General features: G+C 43.4%; 1 protein-coding gene across 2 annotated transcripts in view; it reads right to left on the bottom strand.

Annotated features, from left to right (window-relative positions):
• The window catches only part of LOC100864782 (cyclic GMP-AMP phosphodiesterase SMPDL3A), a 31,016-nt gene extending 7,637 nt beyond the window's left edge, over positions 1-23,379 (bottom strand). Inside the window, exons 1-6 of one of the 2 annotated variants that reach the window (XM_086917653.1) lie at positions 22,899-23,379; positions 7,412-7,485; positions 6,765-6,833; positions 6,249-6,405; positions 3,467-3,669; positions 2,334-2,533 (exon numbers count right to left, since the gene is read on the bottom strand). In XM_086917653.1, the coding sequence (XP_086773779.1) occupies positions 2,334-2,533; positions 3,467-3,669; positions 6,249-6,405; positions 6,765-6,833; positions 7,412-7,469 (687 nt within the window). In that variant the 5' untranslated portion in view covers positions 7,470-7,485; positions 22,899-23,379. The remainder of the gene's footprint in view (positions 1-2,333; positions 2,534-3,466; positions 3,670-6,248; positions 6,406-6,764; positions 6,834-7,411; positions 7,486-22,898) is intronic. The other variant, XM_086917654.1, reaches the window with a different exon arrangement.
• Positions 23,380-27,187: the final 3,808 nt, after the last annotated feature.

Genomic DNA, 27,187 nt, shown 5'->3' with positions numbered 1-27,187 from the left:
CGCCGTTTCGAAGAGAGTAAGCACGGCCAATTTTGTGATCAGATTAATTTTATTGTTAAAATCCTCCTCCTCCTTCTTCTTCTTAACCCCTTCCCGTACAAATTAGCTCGACGAAATCCGGGCCCAAGCTGTAGGGCAGTTTGCAACGTAGATCATAATCGTGGATTATAAGAACTGAATCTCGATTGAAAAAATTCATTCGTGTTATTCGTTAAATCTTCATCAGACAATACGGGAAGGAGTTAACTCGATCGTTTGCTCAAGGGCAAGTGGAGTAAAAGTGGAATGGAAGCGTTATCGAGTAGTGGTACGAGCGCGATATAGCTCGGGCAAGTAGAGCAACGCGGGCGCGATCGGGCGAGAATCGAGAACAAGAGGGTACATGTATTACGCCAACTTTTTAATAAACTCGCTCAACGTAATCTTTGCGTTATTTCGAGAGTTGGCGTTCAAAGTTTAAAGGAAGAACCGTCCTTTAGGAGTTGGGATGGATCGATATAATACGCAACGATTTAGATACATTACGATTCCGTGTATGGAATTCAAAGTCCCGGCATAATTTATCACCACGGGTAACGCGGGAGCCAGCTTGAAGGATTCCTCTCTAACGTTCTAAACGGCTCGGGGGCTCGTAATCGATAACCGATATCTACGGAGTGAGAGAGAGGGAGCGCGTGATCCGACACTGATACCGCGCCAATTGTAGCGCGTAACCGGCGAATTCGCAATGCAAAGAGCCCATCAGACCCAGAATGGTAATTGGTCGTGGAATAAATTCGCGGCCGATCTCATTTCGCGGGGCAAACTCATAAAGCGTTCCTCCTCTCTCTCTCTCTCTCATTCGAGCGAATCGTAGCCGAGGGAAGATTGGAATTCTTTTCATCGCGGCCCGATATGAAATAGACGTTTGTTCCGGATAAAGATCGATCCCGACGGGGACGGTTGGAAACGCGCTTATTGGAGCGAAGAGTAAATTTTCGGGGAAGTTAGCTCGGCGATCGACGAGACACATTGCCCGGCCATCTTTCACTCTCCGTTGAAGCGAGGGATTCCAGCTTTATCGCGTGCCCTGCCTGCTTTACACCGCGACGATTAAATCGCGTAAAATAGTTTCTCTCTCGGCAAAACGATCCTTCTGCCATTCTCGCCGTTCCAATTTTCCAAGGAGTACCAGGTTATTTGTACCAGGTTCAAATTGATTTTTCTCTCTTCTTTTTTTTTTTTTTTTCCGTTATTTAACGGGAGGAGAGATAAAATTTTAAAACAGATTCCTCCTCGTCCTGTATCGCGAAAGAAGGCTTACGATAGGATTTTACTGTACAGGAGGAACAATTTACAGCATGCTTACACTTCGATCAATCCATAAATGGCCTCGGTTGCTCGCGGGGCACGCGAGCATCGCGTTGAATCGAGGTTGCAACTCGTTTTTAAGGATAAATCGATTCCGCCCAGGTACAATTATGAAACTCTGTGTGAATCTTGAATGACGGAAACTCGAGCGCTCGTGTCATTTTTCCATCCTTGTTCGTTCCACGAAGCTTGGATAGGTCGAGAGTTATCGATCTCACCCTTGTGTGTATCGGGATGTTCGAGTTTTAGGGATAACTTTTCTCTTTCGTGCACATTTTTCTACGCGAATGAGAAGAAATTCGAAAGAATATTTCTGCTCCATTTTTTCACAGCGCGATCATCGAGCCGTCCAACAATATCGAATATTAATATTTCCTGGGAAACTTGGGTCCATCCAGAGGCGCGGAGAAAACGGATTCAACGATCGGTTTCAGGCTATAAAGCTTCGGGTCGGAAGTTGTGTTATTGAGTGATAGCCTGTCATCCCGATAACTGCGTCCCGTGTAAATAATTTATCGCGACAGGAACCAAAATGGAGGAAACGAAGCGGCATCGGCATTGATACCGCCGCGGCGCCCCCACGATTTTCATCCCTCCCAAGGGAGGAATTGACGTTTCGTCAATAAACTTCCTTTGCCTCGTTCGTGTTTACCTCTCCCTCCCTCCCTCCCTCCTATCTGTCTATCCCCCTTTCCTCCCTCCCCGGAAATTTAAATTTCTCGCTTCACGACGCGAGAATCCATTTGTAAATCCTTCGTCTCGATTAATAAATCCACCGTTATATCTCGAACATATCGAACAGAAGGAAAGAGAGGAAGGAAAAAACAATTGGGGTCTTGCGAGAAGATGGAAGGAAAAATCGATTGTTTCGTAGGGGAAAGTTCAATATAAAAGGCTTGGAATATAGAAACGGAAAAGGAGGATGTTGGCGCGACGATGGGAGGAGATAACACGGACGAATTGATATCGGACGAATTCCTTACCGTTTCCTCCTTCCTTCGCGCGGTCTCGAGAGTCGTCTGGAACCAGGACCATTGATTCAGAGGATCCTGCGTGTTATCGGCCACGCTCGCTCCGGATTGGTGGTGCAGCATACGATTATCGGCCGTGTTCAGCCACAAATTCGTGTTGAGGAAAATGATCCGATATTTCTCCGAGGTTTGCTCTATCGTGTAATATCCGGCTGTAACAAGTGCGCCAAATAGTCGGATGAGTTTAACAGCGCCGCGGTTATATGCGGCGATACACCGGTGCGCTCTCTCTCTCTCTTCTCTCTCTCTGTTCGCAACGATTCTCTCGTGTTATTCGACTTTTATTGAAACGACGACGGAAGCAGAAAGAGAGGAGGGAAGAAATTTTTGTTTGCTCGGCGCTCGCCTTTTATTCGAATAAAAATTCGAGTGGGCGTGTACACGAGCGGTTGATTCAAGCGGCCGAGTGAGGGATTCTGTGAGAAGTGTCGAAGAGGATATTGATTTTTCCCAATAAGTAATGAATCTGAATGCTTTTTTTTTCTTCTTCTTCAACCCGTTGTTCATCCGATTATACCATTTCGCTACGATCGTCAACGATTCGTCGGCCAACGAGGTTCCTATAAATGTTACCTACTACCTAAACGAAAGTAGGTTTAAATATTTTTATTTTATACGTATATATCCGTTCTTATAGTTTTCATTAACATAATTCTGTAACACCGATTCCGAATTAATTCGTTCTTTTCCAAAGTCCGATTTTAAGTATTTTGATCCGAACATAAGCCTCCAATTGGTCGTCCAAACTTCAACTCACTTCCCTGTATTATCGGTGGAAATTCGGAAAACAACACCCTCCTACGTTGCCGTATAACGTTAGATTTAAAATTGTGATAAAAATAGATCTTGCGCGGATCGAATTATAGTAGCGAAAAATTCCATTTTTCTCAAATCCAAAGACAACAAAGATTCATTAACGAGTGTATTAATATCGTTCCGAGTGGTGGGAAGTGAAACGGGGAGGGTTAAGAGAACGTGTTCGATCGATATTCGACGTCGTCTCGCGATTACGAGAGAGAGCGAGAGAGAGAACCCGTTTCCAGACGGGGGGGGGCAAGGATGGAGGGAGTGGAGATCGTACGTACCGCTTTTTAAAGTGTCCAGAGCCTCCTGGGGCAGCCAGGTTGACCAGAGCTCGGCAAGTTGGGAGAAGTTGACGGTGTCGTCGTGCCCGAGCACCGGAAACACAAATAGCCCCTTAAACGTGCGAGACAACAGATCGGTCAAATTCCGCAAACACTGGAGACGGAGCTCGGCATTCATACCAGTAGTGCGCGTCAGCGCGTCACTGCAACAAGTAGTTACAGCTCGTTAGTGGTGTCCCGGTTCAAGCGTGCCCCTTCTCCCTCCTCACGATTCCCCCTCTTCGGAAGAAGAAACGACCGCCTCGCTCGTACGCGCGTGTACGAGTTTTGGAACGATTCTTTATGTACCCTTTTCCACTCATGCGTCGTTCCATTCTATTTTGTTATTATATACCCGTATTTACGTAAATATGTATGATATAATTACATTCTTGTTACTTGATGTAAATACGAGCGCAAACGGTTGATTCATATTTAGAAAATAGAGCAAATGTAAATTTAGACTGGATGTACTGGCAAGAATTGTGTAAAATATAACAAATTCATTCCCTATTTACGCGTATTTGAAAGAAAAGAAATTGGATTTAAACTAAGGATTGTTAATCAATGATCCGAGGTACCTTTTTAGCCGTTAAATATTTTATCGTAATCAGCTGCCGTAGAATTACATCCCCCCCCGTATTTGTGTATTCTTGCGCTAATCTCGTTCCACTTTCACTCCTCTTTAATTATTTCTATTATCTTCAATAGTTAAAACTAACTCGCGTGAAACTCGCTCGCGATCCGTTCTCCGCCTCGCGCCGAATCGATCTGATTACGGGAAAGTGTTTACATCGTATTAATACGTCGTATTCTAATCCAAGTGTATGTAAACGTGTGTGTATGTAAACATCGCTATAACGGAAGAAGATCCGTACATTAGAAATATATTCGGATAATGGGAAGTCTCTATTGTATATTTCAGACGATCGATCTTTTTATTTTATTTCCCCCTCCTTTCGAGAAAAAATAAAAACCTCGAATCTTTGTAAATTTTCAGTGGGGAGGGGGGTTAATGAAATCGTTCATCGTTGGACGTGTAAAAGAGGTTTAACGAGCGCGTACGCCACTTTCGAACGAAGAACTCAATTAGGAAGTTGGAAAATCGAATGGTGCAAATTGAGAAGAATGAACAGGAGTCTTGAGCCTGGTTTCTGGTCTACGTATGCACGTAATACACGTGTTTGCGGGACTTAATGAGAAAGCTGGAGAAACTTTGTAACCATCCTCCAGCGGAAGGCCATTAAAAAAATTGCTGCAATTAGATCCTCTTAGAGGCTGGATCTCCTCCTCTCTCCTCCTGGAAGTGAGAATTTCCTTCGTTTAAATTTTCATTCGAACATCGCGTTGCTCGAAATCCGTCGTAATCCCACGATCCAAGAGAAATAAAAGCATATTTTTATTACCGAGTTAATAGTTTTGAAAAAGGAAATTCGTTTCTATGGAATCTGTAAACTATAGAAATAGTACGTTTGAACACCTTACGAATCGATGATGATGGCAAAATGAGATGCGGTTCGAAACATTTCTTAATAATTTCGGTTTCGTAATTATTTTCGTCGCGTTACAAACATATCCTTTCCGAAATTTTTGTTCGATAAATCGATTTAAAATTATATCGGATCGCAAAAGTCGGGGGAGAATTATCAATTGGCTCGATAATTTATTCATAAGTGCATTAACATTCCCCAATTCGGCGGTAAATATAAATCGATCAAACTCTATTAAACCGACGGTTTAATTTATACGGGACGAACAATGGCTGCCTCGCGTCCCGGTAAACACAAATCTTTACAAATCCGCGCAATCTTGTCCCTCCTAATTTGCGAATTATCGATTATCAGATCGGTTTATGATAATAACTTCCACGCGTTGAAGACTAATCAGTTTTCATCGATTCACCGTCCAATTTACCGATAAACTCTGAAACATTCGTATCTGTTCGAGCTGATTTCGCTCGTTCCTCCTCCTTGTCATCCTTTTTGCATCCTTTCTACGCGAGATACACGATTAAATTTATCTTTTCCATCTAATTTATAAAATGTCGCAATGTTGTCTATCACTGTGTAAATTTCTCTCCTATTTCCTTCCGATGATTAAACGAATCATTTCGTCCCTGAGATAGTAAAAGTGTACCGCAAAAATAAATGGATAATCGCGTTATTCCTTATCGTAAAAGAGAACGATCGAAGAAAATAAGGTGGATGGAAAAGAAAAAAAAAAAAAAATCGCGGGGACAATCCAATCGCAAGAAGATGCGCGACCGATTCTCGTCGAAACGTTCTCCACGAGAACATCCGGATATTCTCGATTCAACGACTCTCGAGCCGATAATTCCCACGGGTTACTCGTTTAGACGAACTTTCCGCGATTACCGTCCAATTAATGTCCGGCAAATATAATTGCTCGCAAAGATTCTTATCGATCGACCAACCCTTTCGGCCACGAATTATTATTTAATCCTGAGAAAAAAAAATCATCGTCTCCGATCGAAAGTTAGTTATAAAAGTTTATCAAACGCTAATCAAAAAAAAAAAAACAATTTTTATTGCAATTTGCACGAAAAGAAAACCTGGTTTCTTACACTACTACGAACCATCTTCAAAATCTAATTCGGAATTCGGAATACACCAAGCATTCGTTGTGTCCTCGATGCACGTACGCCATGACCGAAAGGAAGTTGAAGCTATTCGCAGATGAGAGAAATTATGAGGGGAAATTTGAAAGGGAGGAAGAAACTTACCCCGTCCAGAGGACGAACTCGATCCCCTCGCCGCGATAAGTTTTCATCGCTTTGGCCGCGGACTCGACCAGCTCCCACGGTGAATCGCAGCCGTAATCGCCGAATTTTCCTGGCGTCTTCCGCCCGCCACCCACCCCGTTCCTCGTGTTCCAGCACGCTGAAAACAGGAACTGAGGGAGAGACGAGAAAGAGAAGGAGACGCAGGGGGTGAACGCAGGTGTACAAGGAAGGCGGCCGCGTTACCACGCTAACGGCCAAACGACACGGATAGACGCAATTTTAGCTAGCTAACCGTTGTATTTCGTGGCAACGCGACGCCACTTTCCAACCTTCGAAACGATAGCTGAACGAATTTCTTCCTACCACGGAAGAAAGCGCGAACAAAGAGAAGAAGGGGAAGAGGAAGAAGAAAATTCGAAAGTTGGAATTCTTAGAAAGAAAGGAAGGAATGTATCGATTAGAGAGAGGAAAAGAAAGAAAAGAAGGAAATAGGGATGAAGGGGAGAGGGTACTTACCGGTCGCCGCGTTCGCTTGAGCGGAGTATCTCGGGTCATAGTGGATGTCGGTGATGTGCCAGAAATAGCCTGGAAGCAGAGAGAACGGGGGTCGTCGCGCCTTCTGCGTTTCGCTCTTTATTCGCATCCGTCCCATCGCATTTGCATACATCGTTTCTTTTCCACGAGCCGACGTAACGTCCCGCCGCGCGTCGCGTTCGTGCCAGAACGAAGATGCGAAATTGCGACGGGGACGGATAAGGTGGAGGTTTCGTTCGTTCGAGAATTTTCTCTTCACGGATTCCTCCCTATTTTCCGCAAATCGAATCACGTTACGTCGCGTAAAACGGGAGTAGTTTCGAAATTAATTATAAAAAAAGCATTCTCATTCTCTCTCTCTCTCTCTCTCTCTCTCTCTCTCTCCTTGACGAGGTTAGATCTAATCCTTGGATCCCGTCGATTCGATATCTCGAATCTTTTTAAGTCGAATTATTTATTCTCCCTCTTCTTTTTTGTTTTTTTTTTTTTTTAATGAACCGAATGAGATTACTTTTATTTATTTTTGTCCACGATTAAAGGTGAAAATTTCGAATGTTCGCGTATTAAAAGGAATCGAGACCGGTGTGCCGGACACACCGCATTTCACGTATATTCGCACGGATATTTACCTATTTTTCCTTGCACAGCGCACAGCCACGAGAGCAGCAACAGATAGTCGCGGATCATCTCTCCAGCTTTGGATCTGTAAATCAAGTTTTTCCACGATAAAAAAAAATTACTCGTCGTGTAACGAGGATGAGATGATTCGTAAGAAGAGGAAAGGATGATTTTCTTTTTTTTTTTTTTTTTTTTTTTTTTAAGGGTCATCGGGGAAATTGTCGAGTTCGAATTTGCATAATTTCGTGCGGGAAAGTTCGAATGAAAAGGGGAGGGGGGGAGGGAAAAAAAAAAAAAAAGCGAGAATCCCGTGAAATTTGAGAGGAACTAGCGCGTACCACCACGGCGCCATCTGCACCCTCTCTCTCTCTCTCTCTCGGATTTTAATCTGAAATTTAATTTCGAAGGCCGTTGACAACAATGTGTCTTGTAAAAGAGCCGTGACGCGGGAACGTGCATCATAAAAACACTTTACAAGCCTCTCTCCCCTCTCGTCTGGAACGGAGGAGAGAGGAGAGCTCGTAAAACGTCGACAAACCAATAACCGGTGCTCGTGGATCGTTCGACGACACGACAAAGAACTGACGCGATACTCGAACGGCATAAATACGCGACATCTCCACGCGGCCGTCAATGGAAACTAAAAAGTTTCTCGGCTAGGATAAGCTGTGGATATTGCGCGTGGATAAACGTTCTTTGATCTTATTCATAAATGCGTATTCGTCCCCCCTCCCATTATTGAAAATCCTCTCGAATCCAAATACCGCGAATTAATATCGCGTTCAAGACGGCTTTGTGTTCGAAACGATTTAGGGGGAGATAATCGAGCTCGATTAAAAGCTTTGCTCTTCTCCTCTTTCTTCGGCAAACTACGGCTCAATTACGTGCCGCGTCCCTCGATATCATCGATGATTCGACTCCGGTGTCGCGACGGTTAATCGATAATAAACGTCCCGGCGAGCAATAAACGCTTTGCGTCGTTGAAAATGTTAAATGGCCATTCGCGTTATTCTTTTCTTTCACGAGAGAAAGCTGCGCTTAAATACTTAAAATCGCTCGAATTTCAAGCGGCCGCGTGACACGCTTTTCCTCCTTTCCGAATTTTTTACCCTCCTATGGATTCCTATGGACGAAGTATGAGATCATCCACCGCGATAATCTACGTTTACTCGCTTGCTAACTTGTTAACTTTCAGTAATAAACACGATTTATCCCTTCTTTTTTTTTTTTTTCCCCTCATCTTTTACGTTTATCGCAACGCGAGTTTATCAAGCGTATCTCGATCTTTCTTTCTAAGTTACGAGATTGTTAACGAAAATTTTCATCTCTTTAGTTTGGAAAAGAGAAAACGTAAATATGGATAAATTTTCTTTTTTTTTTTCAAGATAAAACATTCGATAAGCGTAAATTACGAACAAAGTACCTTTCGAGTATACCCCTTCCTCCCCTGTACATAAGGCTTGATATCAGTCAGACGAAATGGTGGTCGTACTCGGTGTAGGTAAGGATCGATATGCGTACACTCACGGTTTCATAATTCACGGGGCGTTTATCAATTTTTAAAAGCGGAATGTTCACGAAAATAAATCTTTCGTGACGTTTTACAAAATAGGATATAATGCGATAAGATTATATATATATATATATATTTCTTTTTTTATAAAATTTAAAAAAAACAAAAAAGGAGCACTCTCGTGGAAAAAAATATTCCGCTTTGAAAATTGATGACTCGGGCCGGGAAAATTTACCGTATTTTGCGTATCTTCTCTCTCTCTCTCTCTCTCTCTCTCTACAACCATTCGTCAAACACTTTTTCACGCGAAAACTAGACAGATGGGGAAGAAAGACAACTCGAGGCCCAATAAGACGCCCGAGAAGAAATTCAGATTGTTCGACTCTTCGCATGTTCCGTCGTCCTCGAACAATCGTTGGTGATGAGAGTTTCGCAAAAATTATTGTAGATCTTAGAATTTTGATTTAAACCGACGAGGAACAACGAGCGCGATTTAATAATATTGAAATTTATCGCGTTGAACTTTCGCGTTTCCTCGAGGGAAAATTGTAATCAATAATGGAAAAGGTAACGTCGATTAATCTGCCATCTAAGTGGGTTGTTGATTAACGTTACTCATGGAATTAACTCGTTAGCTCCTGGTCACGAAATGTTGATAAATTTTCAGGCGACTATTAAATTTCTGGAACGTGTAAATATATTCCGGAGGCATTGATTCGTAAAATTTTTAAAGATGGAAACCTTTTTTTTTTTTTTTTTTTTTTAATCAACGTTTAATTTATCCGTTTTTATTTTAAACTCGATACACGTATCAAGAATAACGGCGTAATATTTACATTTGAACAAATGACAGTTGCATTTCAATCTTGCGCGTATGTCAAAAGTATTAAAATTTCACGGAACGGGGAAATACACATGCAGGTTAAAATCGAAATTTTACGTTTTAAAAATTCCGCGAGCATCCGTTTCATAAGTCGGAAGCATACCGTAATTAATCATTAATATCGATATCGCGATATTAGTTGTGCGGTGCAAACCTACAATTTGCAACGAACGTCGATAATAATACGTCATGGAAGGAAATCTATATTGCTTGCGTTTTCAAAACAATCGAACAAGTCCTTTAACCAGTTTTATCTTTTTCTTCATGAAACGGGGCATCGTTAATTTTAATTTCGATAAAACAAAATCGAAAATTATTTTCACGTCGAGATACAAAAGACGCGTTAATCGTGGAAAATTGTGGGAACGATCGTTCTACTTTGACGATAAAACGATAAATTCGAAAGGAATATCTACATATATATATATATATATATGTGTGTGTGTAGATATATATACGAGAATCCCTGTCTAATAGCGGCAAACAAACAAACTCTCGCTCATCCCCGTCTCGTAACCCATGCTTCGTTCCGCGAAGTAATTCAAAATGAAACAGCGATCCCTTAATTGTTTCGAACGGCGTATTTACACGTGTTCTCTTTACGAAACTCGAAAGTAAACTCGACAATCACGCGTGTCTCCCTCTTCGCGAATCGAATTGCAGAGAGGGTTTAATTGGCCCGCGCTGTCTGCAAACTTTCCCCAAAGCGCAAAGTACGTAAGGATTTAATTCCGATTCGAAGGCGGAATCGCCCGCTGCCACGTTCACGCCGATTTTCAAACGCGCCGCTCCTTCCGCCGATCGCTTTTCCGCGAATTTGCGTTCCGATCCGATTCGGATTTAATCACGGAGCGTCGATCTGGCAACGGTGCATCGGCACCGATCCCTTCCTCTCCTAGTTCCTTTTTTTCCTCTTTCTCGCCCGAATATTCGCGTGGTACAACGAAAGCAGAGATACGCTTTCGATAATCGAAGGATAATCGAAAGAGGGGAAACGAGTGTTTGCGATATTCGATCCATTTCACGAGATCGTGAAAATTTGCGCCAAGTAAACGTTGGAAGAGGAACGCCTCTTCTTCGAATTTGTATATTTACGAGACGATTATTCCCGTGATGGGTAATAAATGAATTTCATCCGAAAATGGATACGAAAGAATCAACGCGAAGTGTTGAAAGAGGACAGGAGTTATTACGAAGGTTATTACGGAGTGGCGTTGACAATCGATAATAATACACGTGCCTGGAATACGATACGCTTCGCGAGCTGCTCTTTTACGAGCTTTTAAAACGCAGTCCCTCTTCCCAATATGTATTTATATACGTTCCATCTCGAGTTTTTTTTTAATTTTTCTAACGTGAGTGATTCTCGTTTCGATCGATATTTCAACAACGGTCCGATCGAAGAAAAAGAATTAGGAAAAGAAAGGAATACACGAACGAATAACGGTCAGGAAAGTAATTCCGTTTTTTCACGCGAGTGTCGCTAGTCGAACGTTTATCCAGCCAACTTCATTCTGAACCGTGTTCGTGGTTTATTTACGTAAGAAAAATTCGTTTGACTTTGCGCGTTTGCGTTTCTCTTTTGTGCGAATGCGAAACAAAGACGAAAGACCAAAAGGAGCTTTTTCATCGTCGAAAAGGTAAGAAACTTCGGCTCTTAGGCAAGGAAAAAGTTATTATGCGTATTAACCGAGTGTCGACAACTCGAAACCAAATTGCCACGGGATTGAATTCGTCGAATTCGTATTTGTTTCTCGTGGAAAGAAACAAAATTATTTTCCCGCGATATGTATACGAATATGTATCGCAATCGGAAAAAAGATTGGTGGGAGAGCAGTGGTTTATGACAATGCAGAGGCGATATATGGGCCAGCTATTAACGAGCGAATAACGAATGTGATGCAATTACAAAGGTATTAAAATATGGATAGGCGGCGCGCTACGTGCACAGGTCGATTACGATCGATCGTATTGGCCGTTGGCGCCGGACCGCTTCCGGTAAAAAGAAATTATCCGTCGGGGCTCGATGGGAAACCGGAAATGCGGGCATTAGCGTTGAACGCGGCGGTGATAAACACGCAATTTTGTGGAAATTTTATCCCCGTGTACCAAATTCACGGTGGCCACGCGGCCCAAATTCGAAGCAATCGTGAATTTCGACGATGACGCGAGCATCGTCATCCGCGATCGATGCCTGGCTTTTACCACCTTTACCGGCCGGTTAATCGAGCAGAAATGAAAAATGGGCATCGTGCTCGAGTGGACGGCCGGGGGTTATCGTTGCGTTTCCTTCGCGTTTTAATCACGTGATATGATTCGATCGAATGGATTTTTATTCGATCGAGGAGCACAGAATTACTTATTGCCACGGGATCGAAGGGTACGAAGTTCGAGAAGAAACATCGAAGATCGAGGATCGAGCGAGTAAGAGAGTGAGAGATTAAAAGTTCGTGTTGGACGGAGAGAGAGAGAGAGAGAGAGAGATTTTTGTTTCGCGCGTTTCGAAGTTTAAAGATGAAACGAAGGGAAAGTTTATCCTCGCGGAATCGTTCGTCTTAACGACGATAAAGCGAGGTTATAAGCTTCAACGTTCGCGTGATAAATGACTCGGACTGTTTATCAATTTTCCTTGGAAGGAAGCAGGAATGCTAAGTAAAAAACTAATCGATTAGTGGCCGAGTAAGGATTAAATTTTAATATAACGGCGCGGAGGAAAATTAAACAGAAAATTAAAGCCGTGCGAGTCGCCAAGTTTAATACGAGCCGCCTTTTTTCATTTTCTCCGCGACTCCATAAAAGCGTAAAAAGCTTGCATCGTCTAAATTACGGAGTAAAGTAACGAAAGTGTGCACGCTAATTATATACGAATGTATACGACGCGGCAAACATAAGAATCGTCGTAAACTCCATCTTATTCCGTATATATATCGTTTATCTATATATTTTCGTTTGAAATTCGATTTCGATCGAAAATTTGTATCGCTTCTTTTTCTTTTTTTTTCTTTTCGAGTTTTAAACACGCGTACGATTGTTGGCAGAATCGTTTGAAATTCATTTTCGAAAAAAAACGTTGACGTTATAAGGTTATAAGGAAAGATAGATGGAAGGGAGATACGAAAGAAGGTGGTGGAAGGAAGGGAATGATGTACGAGTGGACGAAGGACTAAGGCGTGATATACGTGTCGCGATACATGTATATTCGGAGGAGGGAGGGAAAACTTTTTGCGATCTTTCTTTGCACGGTGTAATTTAAAAAAAACTGCGAAACTATTCGGCAGCAATTCCAAGTCGCATCATTCGATCAAGAGATTCTTTCGTTAATTAAAAATTTTCATTCGGAATTTCCAAGTTAATTAAGAATTCCCTTTGAAATTCATAAGTTACAACTTCCTTTTCCTTTCCGGGAACTCTTATAAGAAGTTCCCCTTCTTCATAAAGCTGCGAACTTCTTTCTGGTATCATCGCCAAACTTTATAAAAATACAAATAACGTTTTCCAACTGGATGGAAGTTGCGAATTAATCGCCAAAGGTCGCCAAAGAAACGAGGAACAAACGTGAACGGAGAAAAAGAAAGAAAGAAAGAAAGAAAGAAAGATTCTCTACTTCTTTTTTTTTTCTTCTTCCGTCCATCGTTGCGACGAGAAAAACTCCTTTTCCTCCGGCTTTTCAATCATTTCGCGTTCCATTATCGAAAAAGAGAGGAAAAAAAAAAAAAAAAAGAAAAAGGAGCGAAACACGTTTCGCGTATTTTATATATATATATATATACACATCGAATTCAAAACAGAGCGAGCCAACAACAACAAATAACGAACATTAATATAACATATAGTGAGAAACACGAACGCGTCCAATCCCCTTTGATCGGTACACATCGGGCCGGTGTGTCGAAAACTATTCTTTATCGAAACGTCAAGCCATCGGTTGCCCGAATCTTTCTCTTTCTCTCTCTCCCTCTGTTCGGTAATCCTTTGGCCGCGGCAACCGTGAATCAGCAGAGGATCCCCCGGTATCCGTGTAAACGGAAAAGCAGAGAAATTCCCTGTGGCCCGCAGCCGTGGCCCGAAATCGAGCTTTTAAACCGATACTTTTATCCGACGATAGTGGCGTAGAACGAATCTCGAATCTCGCTGGTAATCGCGGTGATGCGGTTTCAATGCGGGACGGATCGAGGGAGAGACAGGGAGGAAGAGAGAGAGAACAAGAGGTGGCCGTCATTTGCGCCCGAAATTTCGGCCGACCCTCTCCTCCTCTCTCTCTCTCTCTCTCTCTCCTGCAGGCCCGGAGTCGTCGGTAAATTTGTTCGATGTTGTTTGCGTTCCGTTCGCCAAGAGAGGGATTGTTGAAAGTGCGGTAGGTTAAAAGCGTTGTTTGATATTTAGGACTTTGTTGCCCTCGGAACGGGCGAAACCGCACGGTAAATATTCCTCGCAAAGGAATGAACGACGGAGAGAGAGAGAGAAAGAGAGAGTTGTTCGAAAGGATTGAAAAGTAACGCGAAAGTAGATTCTTCGCGATCGTTGATTTATATCTTTTTTTTTCTTTTTGTGTGTGTGTGTGTGTTAACATCGTTGGAGGATCGATGAGAGATTCTTTTTTTTTTTTTTTCGGTCGAATACGATTCGGTTGGAAAAATTGGAACGAAAGGTTGTGTATATATATAAAATGTGAGGAATGGGTTGAAATGAATCTCGACTCTCGAGAGAAAATAAGGAGAAACTGAAACGAAAACGAAGTCCAGAGATGAAAAGGAAAATGAGTCCCTTCACTGGGTATATTTTTTTTCCCCCCTTTTCTTTTTTTTTGCGAGGGTGAAGGTTCCACGATATTATTTTTGCATGATGAATTCAAGATGGTAAGAGAAAACTCGATTCTGCTTTGATTTTCCACAGCTTAGAATTCTTCTCTAATAACCTTCTTCTCTACCGTCTATCGATCAACTTTTTCTCAAAACTACCAACTCGTCGATTTATATATAGTTACACGCGTACAATATATATATATCATTAAAAAAATATTGACGCAACATATCCAAGTTAAGCGTATAACAAAGCGATGAAACAAAATTCGGTTACAATTTTTAAAGAAACTGATCGTGACGAGGCTTCTTTACGAGGCTATATCCGGCCAGTTGGTTAACGAGAAAGAGAAAACGATAGGACGAGGGAAAGATAAACGCGTCAAAAATTTCTCGCTCGTTTATGAGAAGATCGCGTGTGTCACGTGTTTCGCACCGGCTTAAACACCGCCCCTTGTCACGTGAATCTTTCGAAAATCGGTCGACAACACGCTTTTAAATCGAGTCGATTTTTCTCGCCTCTCGCCCTAAACGAGCGAGCGAGCGTGGTTCGCTCACGTGACAATTTCTTAACTCGCCTCAACGTACGCTAAATTTTACAACCGTCTCTTTTCCACTTTTCGATCGCCACTTTGTGTCTCCTCGCCTCTTTTCCTCTCTCCACCTTTCTTCCTTCCACGCCATCTTTTATGCGCCATCCGTTTACGTGCCTTCCAAGTTTATCGGTAATTGACCTTTGCACGGAGAAACCGCATCGACACGCGATTCATTTGCAACGTGATGTTCGCGAAAAGAAAAGAAGAGGAAAAAAGGAAACCTAGAAAATTCACCGAAATTCACTGAAAAACAGGGATCGCGCAAGGGGAACACGAAAAAGCTTTGATGGAATAATTACTCCTACTGGATCCTATGTTTTCACTTGTGCATTACGTACTCCTCCACGAAAAACCCCGTATAGCGCAAAATCTACGAAATGGATTTACGAGGGAATACATATTTCATATCCGAGTTTAAACATTTTTTCCCGTACAACGCATTATTTCTTTTTTTTTTTTTTTTTCCTTTTTTTTAGAGAGAATTCCTTTACGAATAATATATATCCTTCTTTACACTTTGTTATTATTTCGTAAGAAAAAGTGCGACAAGATGTGTAATATTAATAAGCAATTGTTGTCCAATCTCATTTCAAATCCGTGAAGAAACTCTAGAAGCTCGTCGCTTCGTCGATCTATCATATTTTATTCGTAGAATTAGAAAAAGAATTTTGCCTCTACTATTAAATTCACTTTGGATTCCAACTAAAAATATCCTCTCTCTCTCTCTCTCTCCAATTCCTACGTCGCTTTTAAATTTTCCAAATATAAAACCATCGATTTAACTCCCTGTCTCCCCTCTCCCCTCCTCTCCTGAAACCTTTCCTTTATCAAAATTTTATCAATTTCCCATTCTATACCGTTCGAAATTCTATTTAGCCCTGAAGGAGCATCGCCACGGGCAATGAGATCTTTCCATTCGTGCGAGCTTTCGCCTTCCTCCCTATCCGACCCGCCCTCTATCTCTTCGTTTTGCGACCCGCAACCATCTGCATTTTCTGGCGTACAATTCTTACGCTGGCCGCGTGCTTCTTATCGACGTTATATGACTCTCATGCTCGTTAAGTTGGCCCGCAGCCAATCAGGACCGCGTACGTGGAACGTGCCGTGGCGCTGCTGGGCTTTGTGAAGAGGAACGGAAGTCGTCAGAAACTTCCAGTTGGCACTGAGCAGCCGAATATCGTGCATGCAATTACTCGTCGCGCAAACGACAACGAGCAAGTTCGCGCGTACGAGTTGCCGCCGTCGTCGTCGTCGTCGTCGTCGTAGTTTCACGATACAGTGACTCTGAAAACGGTTTGAATCGGAAATCACGACGGCGAAACTCTGTTCTATATCGTACGATTCGGATGTAAAAAAGAAGGAAAGAAAGAAAAATTGATCGATCTCTCTTCCTCCGATCGTTCGTTGAACGAATTCTTTTCTCTCTCTCTTTTTTTTTTTTTTGGAGAAAACTTACGTAGGAATTTTCCTCAAAGAGATAGAGAAACGGTTTATGAAAATGGGGGGAGGGAAGCATACGTAGGTGGTTGAAAAACGGGCTGCGCTAACAACACACGCTGTATCAAGTTGATTTATATTTATGGTTTAACTGTTGGCATACAAGCTACTATCAAGCTTTCGCGTAATAAATTAAGATTAAGGTTTCAGGTTGAACCTGCGCTTTACATTCAAACTTGTTTGCAAGTTGTTACACGTACAAACTTGTTACACGAATTCGTATAAATATATACACGCGAAAAACGAAATAACCTACAAATTACCCACGGACGATAAACTATTCGATACGTAAAGAAGTTTTATCCAATTTGTGTACGTGGCCACAACGTGCTCGAGGAGAGAACGCACGTGTTAATCGAGAAGATAAAATTATGAAAATTATTTCGATTCGATATCGTTCGTCCCAATTCGATCTCCACATTCTTCCAGATCCTTGTTAATCGCGTTCGTTATCGATCGATCGACGACCAACGCGTTGTTATCGTAGCGCGATAATAAAAGAAATTCTCGCGATAAACTTAGGGGAAATGAGGGCGCGCGAGCGATAAATAGCTTGTGTCACATCGTCCCGAGACGTATTCGGGTTAAAAATTACGAATAATTCACGCCGTGCAGTGCAATTAACCTATAGAGGGCGTCGTGGTGAGAGTGTCACAGGCAAGGAGAAGGGGGGGGGAGGAGGAGTATGGCGGAAAATCGGGGAGGGGAAAAAGTCACGGATTAGAACACGGATTTGGCGCGCAGTTTTAGGCGAACGGAAAATAGGGGGAAACGAGGCGGAACGAGGAGGAGGAGGAGGAAGCGGGCCGAAGAATTTCCTGCGCCGCATTTTTACACGCCAGAACACTCTATCTATACTGTTTCCTTTTAATGCCGCTCGACCGCGGCTAAAAGAGTGCAATTCGGTTCAAACGGAAACGAACCTCGTTCGATCCCCTGACACCTGTATTCTTCTTCTTCTTCTTCTTCTTTCCCTCTCTTCTCTCCTGAATATTTCTACGCGTCTTTTCACGATGTATCACGCGATACATATACATGGAAAATTAACAGAAAAATTTCAGAAGGAAGGAAGGAACGAAAGGAAGAAACGAGTTTGCAAAGTTGGAGAATGGGAGGGAAAAAAAGAAGAAGAAAAAAAAGAATCGGAATGAATATAAATTTGAAATTTTTATTCGAAGCAAGAAAACCAATATTCCCTCTTGAAACTTTTTAATTTAACTTCATAAGATGTTTTTAAATTTTAAACGGATAAATAAACTCCCTTCTCTTATCCCCTAAAGGATACAAAGATTATTTTCTTTTTACCTATATGTAACACTTGTATATTGTATATATAAGCGATATACAGTACAAGGATAAAAACAAAGAAAATCGTTCAATGAAGATTCGATCTTCTTTCACGATCATTTATAGAAGGATCTTTGCATTCGTTGAAATTCGTTCAATTGAAAAGAAATAATTTTCGCAAGTGAAAAAAAATCTCTCTAACATTTGGACACCGACATCTCAAAGATAAACGCGATCGCCACGCGTAATAATAATTTTTCGAACGGGCGTTAATCTCTCGTTCGTGTACGATTTTCTCCTCCTCTCCTCCTTTTTACCTGCAAATTTATTCCTCGAACGTGGCCTGCTTTCGCGACAGATGTATATCCGAGACTTACGTGACCCTGCACCGCTTATTCCGCTCGATAATTAATAGTTACGACGCTTTAAGACGTTAGGCGAAAGCGTCAAAAAGCCGGGAAGATATTCATTGTGATTTACGACGCGCAAAATAGGCTTTCGTTTCTTCGCTTTCCGTTTCTCATTTGCATTTTCGTCTTCGCGCATTCTCACGTACGCGCCACGATCGCCCGAAGAAAACTTTCACGAGGTTACGTTTTCGCGAGCTGCAAATTTACGTGTATTTTGGAGGAAGATGGAACGGAGGAGAGGTGTACGTAGAGGATAAGTAACGTCCAAAGACGTTGAAACCGAGAGATCGTAGATTCTCTTATTCTTCGAACGTTTCGTACGATGTACCTGTCAAAGAACATTACGGCGTTCGCTTTACGGCAGCTCTATATATATATATAAAAGCCGTGCGAATTTTATTCTTTCGAATTTACGTAGGAGAAATTTGTGTGAGAAGGAAGAAAAAGGGGAAAGAATATAAAGAGAGAATAAGCAACGCGTGAATAAAGATTTAATAGAATCGGTAAAATTATTATATCGAATTTTTAAATAATGTTCGAGGAGAACGAATGACACCGACGATACTTTATCCAATACAGAAATCCATAGAAATACGTACGATATAATTCGTACAATTTCGCGCATCTCGACACTTCCCTCTATTTATAACTAAATTGTTATCAATGTTTCGAAGCTCTTCGTGAACGCGCGAAAGTGTATCGTCTCCGATAAATAACGAACGATGGCTTCGTTCGCCCATCATTGCGTATTTTTCTATTCGACGAGTTATAATCGAGGAATGCGTCCATCCTGGCGAACGATTCCCGCGTACGAATCACGATGATTATTCTTCTTATTTTCAACCGTTCGTAAATACCATTCGAAAAAATATCCTCGTTTTTAGAAGCAATAAATTATCTCGTTAAATCTATATCTTCTCCACTCTATTTGCTCCATCGTAATTACACGCTCCCTTCTAATCATTCTTTCGAATTCCTAAACCGTTCCATCTTTGTCCTCTTCTCTCTCTCTCTCTCTCCTTCCTTTCCCGAAAACAATCGCTATATTTCGTTCATCATCCATCCGCCTACGAGTAGTCAATTTACATTCTTTTGAACACGAAGAAACACGTTTCGTTGCCTCATTTTCCACCAATGATTTTTCTCCGCGTTTCGTCGTCCGCGAAACTTTGAAAATCACAATCAAAGATATAAGTAAATACATATATATATATATGTATATAAATCTCTTCGAGCGACGAAAATAAGTCTCGCTTTTCCCTCCTAATGGAACGACGCCTCCTCTATTGAAATTTATCGCGTACGCTGGGAGAATTTCATCAAGCACCTTTTTAACAGGAAATAAACCTCCACCCTTATTGCTTCCAGCATCCCTTCGCTAAAATATACATATCGTTCGATATCAAACGATCCGTTTACATAAATCGTTATCGCAGTTTACAGAATTATCATCGTCATCTTACTCAATTTTCCTTAACCCTTCTTACTTTCCTTGCTGGCTTCGTTTCGAAATCGAACCATTTTCAGGCGTATTCAGGCTCAGGTATGTATACACAGGTCTGGGGTAAGGATGGAAAAATCGAACGACAAATTGGTCCGCGAAACGAGATACTGCGTTGGAAAGGGCATACGGGTAAACGGTGACGATGCGAGCGTATAAACGGTTTAATTATCTCGCTGTCTTACGTTCCGATTTAACGGGATGAAATTATATATATATATATGAATTTAAAGGGAATTTAACCGAACGTAATTCGCCGAGAACGAGAATCGTACGCGACACGCACACCCTTGTAACCAACAATTGTGTAACCGGAAATCCGTGCAAAACCGAGTCGTTATCGATTCGCCTGATCAAAATTTCCCAACGAGCAGTCCCCTCCACCCCCGTCGTAAATATTTACGATCGCTTTCCTCGGTAAACAAGAGGCGGAATTCACGGCGGAAGGGACGATCCAAATCCACGCTCTTACACGTACACATACACACACTTTTCGAACACGAATTTTAACACGGAGAGAACGGCTCGTCACTTTTCATCCTTCTTTTTCTCGTACAGTTTTCAGCATACGGATGCACGTAGAAAGGGCGTCGATTCGAATCGGCGAGGTAGGCGAGTGTAAGGGTCGCGTCCGTCACGAAGAGTGGAAAATTCGCTGCGAGCGAATCACTTTCGCTCGTGTTACGCGCAAATTAAAGGTTGGGTAGCAGGCCGAGATAAGGCCTAGTGGTGGCAAAGTAGTCGGGAAAATAGTTGCCGCCCCGCCTCGAGTTATCGCGCGATTATATGGATTTTTCAAGCGCTCGTGTCGCGATTATTACTGGGCTCGTCTCTTTCTCTTCTTCCTTTCTCTTTAAAATGATGGGGAAAAGACAAGAGGGAATGATCGAAAGCGAAGGGAGAGAGAGAGAATATCTGGAGACAGAGGTGTTCGACGATTCTCGAAGCGAATTAAATCGTCGACGAGTTGTCGAGCAGTTGATCGAGAAGGAAAGAAAAAAAAAGAGAGAGAGAAAAAGAACAGTTTGAAAATCCGAGCGATAAAATATTCATCGGAGTGAAAGTGACGAGCAGGGAAACTGGTCGTAGAAAACTCAATATTTCAGAGGTGATTAAACTCTCATTCGAAAACGGGGGGAATTTTTACGCGCGGAAAAAGCGCGTAAAAACTCGGTGACCGTTTTATCAAGACGCGCGCGATTAATATATGCCGTGAGAAATCGTTTTGTCCCCGCCATTTTCAATATCCGATCCGCGCGCGCCCGGTTGATGATGGCTCCCGCACCGCTGCGCTCCAATCCGTATATACACTTTTATTTCGCACGGAACTGGCATATTTTTTTTTTATTTTCTTTTTTTTTTTTTTTTTTTTTCCCCTCCTCTATTAAAAGTTTTATACAGAAGCGAATAGCGGCGAGGCACGAACGGACAGAATCGAAAACGGACGAGCGACGCGCGAACGTCCGAAAATCCGAACCACGCATCGATATATCCGCACGTACGTTCGAACAGAATGTTTCGCAGAATGTCTCTCCCCTTCCTATTGTTGCGTCGATGAGCGCGGCGTGAGATTCGAGTGTCGCGTTCGACCGACGGTCGAGAAGAAACGCGAATATCGGGCTCGTGAAAATTTGTGCTCACCGAGTGCGTTTCACCATCCGCTCGCTATAATAATAATAATAATCACTGGAGAATTAAATTCATGCCGCGCAACGTCGTTATAGAAAATTGCGGAATTTCGTTTCGACGTTTCGTTCGTTGACTGGAACTGCTCTCGAGTCTTCGTTTCCTCCCCTTCTTTTTTTTTTCTTCCGCGCGGACGACAGAGGGAGAAGAAGAAGAAGAAGAAGAGCGAGAGGAGGAAGGCGAGCAAAAGCGTAATATCCGAAGGAAAATTTGTTCGACGAAATGAAATTATCGAACGACCACGATCTTGCATTATACGATCTCGCGGGTGTACGTGCTCGGGATCGCTCGTCTTCTCGGTTGCCACGTCCCTTTAATACGTGGGATACGGTATCGAGGATACGTATCGCATCGTAACTTGGGAATCGGTTGAACTTTCTTCTTCTTCTTCTTCTTTCCCGAATTCAGGCCGGGGATACAGTCGATTTTATAATTCTTTCACAACGTGGTAACAAATTGATTCGAGGCCCGCGACGCGACGTTGCCCGAGTTTCAATTTCTGTTACGCTCGTTCTTGAAAAATGCTCGCTCGAGGAGAAGATACGTCGAAGGAATGCCATTTTGGAAATTGCTTCGATCGAAGACGCGGCTCGAGAACGAATAATCAAGAAGCGTAATTAAACAGACGACTTTTGCTCGGAAGATGCGAGGTCAACGAGGGAAAGTTGAACGATACTTTTAATTTTTAACACGATGATAGTGTTAAACGCTATCCACGAGGATCTATATCGAAACATTTTCTCGAACCACTCGATCCTCCTCCCCCTCGTTCGAACGGTCCGAAAGATGGATTGCGTTTTCTCTTTACGCGCGAATTTTATTCCACAAGATCGATTATCGCGTTATGGAGATTTATCCACAGTATTCCTTGATATTCCACAGTTATATATACGTATATATCCTCGATCGAGATCCCCAAAGTTCGCGGTTATCAATCTCGCTATGAATCGAAAAATACTCGTCGAGCAATCCACAACATCCGCAACTTTCGTACGTAACCTTCTTCTTGTCGATCGTTTATTACTCTCTTTCCTTCTCCTTCCTTCTCTCTCTTTTTTTTTGCAAATACAAGAATACGTAGTAACGAAACAACAACAAAAAAAAAAGAAACGAGAAAAGCTCGTCAACGATATTATTATTTCTTTGCCTCGTTCCAGTAAGACTTCTTACGATACGAGATTTATAATCCCGCACCGTTGTAGATAATTACATATAGCGCGATGGCGTGTAAATCTCGAATTACGGAGGCGGGTAAAGGAAGGAACGCGACGGGAATGATTTTGGTGCGTAATAAAGGGACATAGAAGAGATGCAATCGGCACTTACTCGTGTTGGTTCGTCGCCTGGTACGTAAGAGCGTGACACAAGAGAGAGTCAATCGTGATGGATCATAGCGGGACACACACACCCATACGCGTCGTTACCACGTATAGTTTCACGATATCCTTCGGCAGCTCGCACCATTCGATCACGGCCACCTATCCCCTTTTATCCACCTTTCCTCGATCATTCTTTCCAAATTCCACCTTCCTTCCTTCCTTCCTTCCTTCCTTATCGTTATCCGTTGAAAAAAAAAAAAAGAACCACCTCGAGGCAGCCGGTCGCTCCCTTGGCGCGATCGAGGGGAAGCGCGCTCTGTCCCCGTTCGCGCGCGTTTCACCGAGAGGGAAAAAAAGGAGGAAATGGCGCGAGAGAAGCGTGGCGGAACCGTGTGCGGTCCGCACCCTCGCACGAGACCTACTCCAACTTTGGTGCGCTGGAACCGGTAGGTAGGATGGCGAGAGCGACGCCGGCGCTGCCACCACTCGCTCCTACCACCACTGCCCGCCGGGAGTAGACGAGGATGGCTTCGCGGCTGCGCCCTTTCGCCTCTCTCCAACCCGTTGTGCCTCGTTCGCGCGCACCGTCATAAACACACGTATACACGCCGAACGCCTTATCGCGCGGGACCAACACGTTGCCACCAACGTGCTCTCCGCCCTGTAATAACGTTTCTCGCTCCTTTGTGTAGGTAGCTCGCTCCTTCCTCCGCCCCGCGTTTCATCTCCCACATCCTCCTCCTTTCGCCGCAACACGTAGCCCGAACCAGCTACTTGGCCTGCCTCCGTCTACACCCCGCGATACATCATCGTATCGCTTTATGTCTCGCCTAACGTTTTATTAACCGGAGGATCAAGCGCGCCTCTCCCTCCTCTTCGCGATCTTCGTCCGATCTTCGACTCGTTTCTCTTTCTTTCTCCTTTTCTTTCTCGCCGTTAACTCGCCGTTGAAAGGATCGAAAGTGTAAAAAAAGATTGGACGCGAATCGTGCGATATCGTGAATCAAGGGAGTGAGCGAGCGTTGCTTCGAAGAGTTATGTTCGAGATCATCCGCGAATATAATTGAGATTCCTCTTACCCGAAGGTAAGAAGGAGAGATTTTCGAAGGAAATTTCAATTTTTCGACGCGTTGTTGCCGGGAGAGATGAAAGAAAGGCTTAATACCGAGACGTCGTAGAGGATAGAGTTAGATAACGAATTTCCCTCGGTGAAATTTTTCTCGCGTTACGCGTAAAAAATGAAAGGACGAGGCAAAGGGACGGGTGAAAAATAAACGGTGTGCGTTTCCCCAAGACGATTCCCCGAGCGAATCCCTGAGGATGGATATTTACACGTATCCTGCTGGGTGACGTCGAATCTCGTCGAACCGCGCTTTATCCTAAAATATGAAACGGAGCGTTGCTCGACTTGCCAGGAATTTCGAGGGAAATTCGAATTGATTCGGGCGAATCCTCCTCCCTCGAACACGCGCTCTTTCAAATTGTTTTCCAACGCGAGGGAACCGGATACGACGCGCGACGTCGCGCGAATTCCTGACAGGACTGCTGCGGCCAAGGCGAGCTGAATCGATCCCTTTGCCAGAGAGAGAGAGGGAGAGAGGGAGGGAGGGAGGGAGGGAGGTGGTCCGGTTGTCCATGCAGAAATCAAAGTCACTTGACACGGTGGGTTCGCAGGAATTTCATTTACCAGATTCTAGGAGCGCGACCAACCCGACTAATTCGCGCCACGCTCTCGATAGAACTTTGTAACACGGATGGAATCGCGTTTTACCTGGCTTATCGATCTCTCTCTTTCTCTCTCTATCCGCCGACCGAGTACGACACGAGAGAACGAGAGTTCGATTCCTTCCAAGATTCGATCGCCTTTGCTCGATCGGAATGGATTCGTCGAGGAAACAATCGAGTATAGCGTATCTTGATTTCTGAGTCTAAATCGAAAATTGCTTATACTTCTCTCTTTCGAAGTAACAACGACTCAACGAAGACTTCGAGCGAAGAAATTTTTCGAGTTTAAAAATTATGATGAACGATGAACGGGAGGGAAGGTGAACGAATTTTAGAGCGTGGCGATGGTTCTTCCCACCGGCGTCGGGGGACAGAGGAAGAGGAGGAGAAGAAGGATTCCGTTCCATTCTCTCTCTGGAGGAAATTGGCCATCTCCCTTCCCCAGGACTTGGCACACAGCTCACGTATAATCTTTCCAGGTTGGCCGATTTCTCATCGGCGTGAATTGCCGGTACACGCAGAAAACGCGCGAGCAAATCCTCCAGATCCAGGGGGGGTGAACCAGGCACGTATTTGCTGCGCGTTTTGCACCACGTTCCTTCACGCTGCGCCCCGACATAATTCCAACCGTGGTGGCGTCGCATCGTCGAGTGGAGAGAGAGAGAGAGAGAGAGAGAGAGTAAACCATTGGCCGGAATTAATGCCGATTCACGGCAGCGCGAACGAACGGAAGCGCACCGATCGCCTCCTCCTCGTATTTTAAGATCGCGCGTTATACCGTTGTTGATTTAGCATTAGGATCGAAGTAATCTTATCCACAGTGTAAACGGCACGATGGATAATTTTTATTTTGGAATTAATTTTAGCCATTCGTGCTTGTCTTCCGTTTCTATCTTTACGTATTATTATTGTACAGCCTGGTTTCCTCTCGTATCTTGAGCGCGGATAATCAATTGCGAATTGAAAAGGGACGTGGATAAGGAACGATCGATTAAAATTTTCGTCGATCCGATTGAAACCTATCGTTTCGATTCGAATCATTGTGTAATTTCTATTAATTTCTATCGAAATTCCGAACGATCGATGCGATCCATTCCATTCGGAGAATTAGATGGACGAAAAGTCTATTAATAATCGTAAAAAATTGAGATTGCATCGAGCTCGTTTCTTCGCGGGGACGAAGATAGCAAAGATTTATACGAATGCCTGGAATGCTTTAATAAATCTCCCTTGATATTTTCTAACAAAGGATAAATATTAGAAAATATACTTCGAAAAAGTCGAGTATATGATTTCCATCAATGGTGATTAATTAATCTTCTTCGCCTTTTTTCACTCTCTCTCTCTCTCTCTCTTCTTCTTCTTCTTCTTCCCCCTGTACGTATTAATCGATGGACTCGCATGGAAAGTCGTTGGTAATCGGGCAAGTTGGAAACTCGCGTCGGCAATACTCTTGCATGACATAGCCGGCTCAAAGACTTTTCGGGCCGCGGTCGAGGATCAAAGTAGCGCGGCGCGGGTGAACTTTCAAAGGCTTATGAAATTCCAGTAGTGGCTTTTGTGCGCGAATCGTTGCGCGAATCGTTGCGCGGCCGCGGTAACGAGCGAATCCCCAAGTTTTTTCTCTCTTTTTCTCTCTTTTTTTTTTTCCTTCTTTCCAATTAACGGGACGGAAAAAAACCGTGGACGCACGCTCTTTTCAATGCCGGGCCTTTCCCCTCCCCTCCCGGCTTTAAGCCACGCGCAACGCACGTGCGCGCGACCGATGCGTTTCGTTTTTCGAAACGAGAAAGAAAAACGAAAAATGAAAGGGACGACGAGCGTTCGAAATTTTAATTTCGAAAAGGAAGAAAAGTAATGATAATCGAACGATGTCGCGATTATCGACGATTTTCCGTCGTCCTCGACTCGTCTCTGGTTCACGCGTAATGTTTTGACGACGGTTTAAAATTCGAGCAGACCCGTCATCCCGGATACGGAATAACAAGCGTATCTCGTAACAGCCAATTCCCTTGACAGCGGGGCTCGAGACAGCAGGCGGGGAGGTAACGCGTCGACAGTTCGTGCAACTCCGTGGAACTCGTTGAAACTCGTAATATCTTTCCTCCCACCACCACCCCCTCATTGAAAACGAAGAAGAAGAAGAAGAGGAGGAGGAAGAGGAGGAAGAAGGGAACGGATTGCGGGGATGCATGGAAAAGGAAGGGAGAGCAGCTCTATCGCAACCATACGGCTTTCACGGTCGAGATGTCGTCGTCGTCGTCGTCGTCGTCGACGTATCCCTCCTCGAGGATGGCCGCCGTTAGTCAAGGAGATCCTTTGATCTTTTACCTCTGTCCTCCCGCATCGGTCATCATCCTCCACCACCTTCTCTTATTCCCCGTCCGACACGTATCCTCTCCTCGTGTCCATCCTTCCACGATCCGTCGATCTTCGATTTTAATTAAACTCGAAAATCTTGCGAGAGTAGAAGGAAAAGAGGAGATCTGTCTCTATTCCTTTAAATTCGATCGGTGGGAGGGAGGTTAAATTTTAGGGGAGATAGGAGGGAATATGTAGAAAAGGGGGAAG

Source organism: Apis florea, unplaced genomic scaffold (genome assembly GCF_048593485.1).
Source record: "Apis florea isolate Af1SG1 unplaced genomic scaffold, ASM4859348v1 contig_2272_pilon, whole genome shotgun sequence".
In the NCBI taxonomy this organism is placed as follows: domain Eukaryota; kingdom Metazoa; phylum Arthropoda; class Insecta; order Hymenoptera; family Apidae; genus Apis; species Apis florea.
Note: the sequence above shows the minus strand (reverse complement) of the source record. Positions and strands in the feature narration are given on the sequence as shown.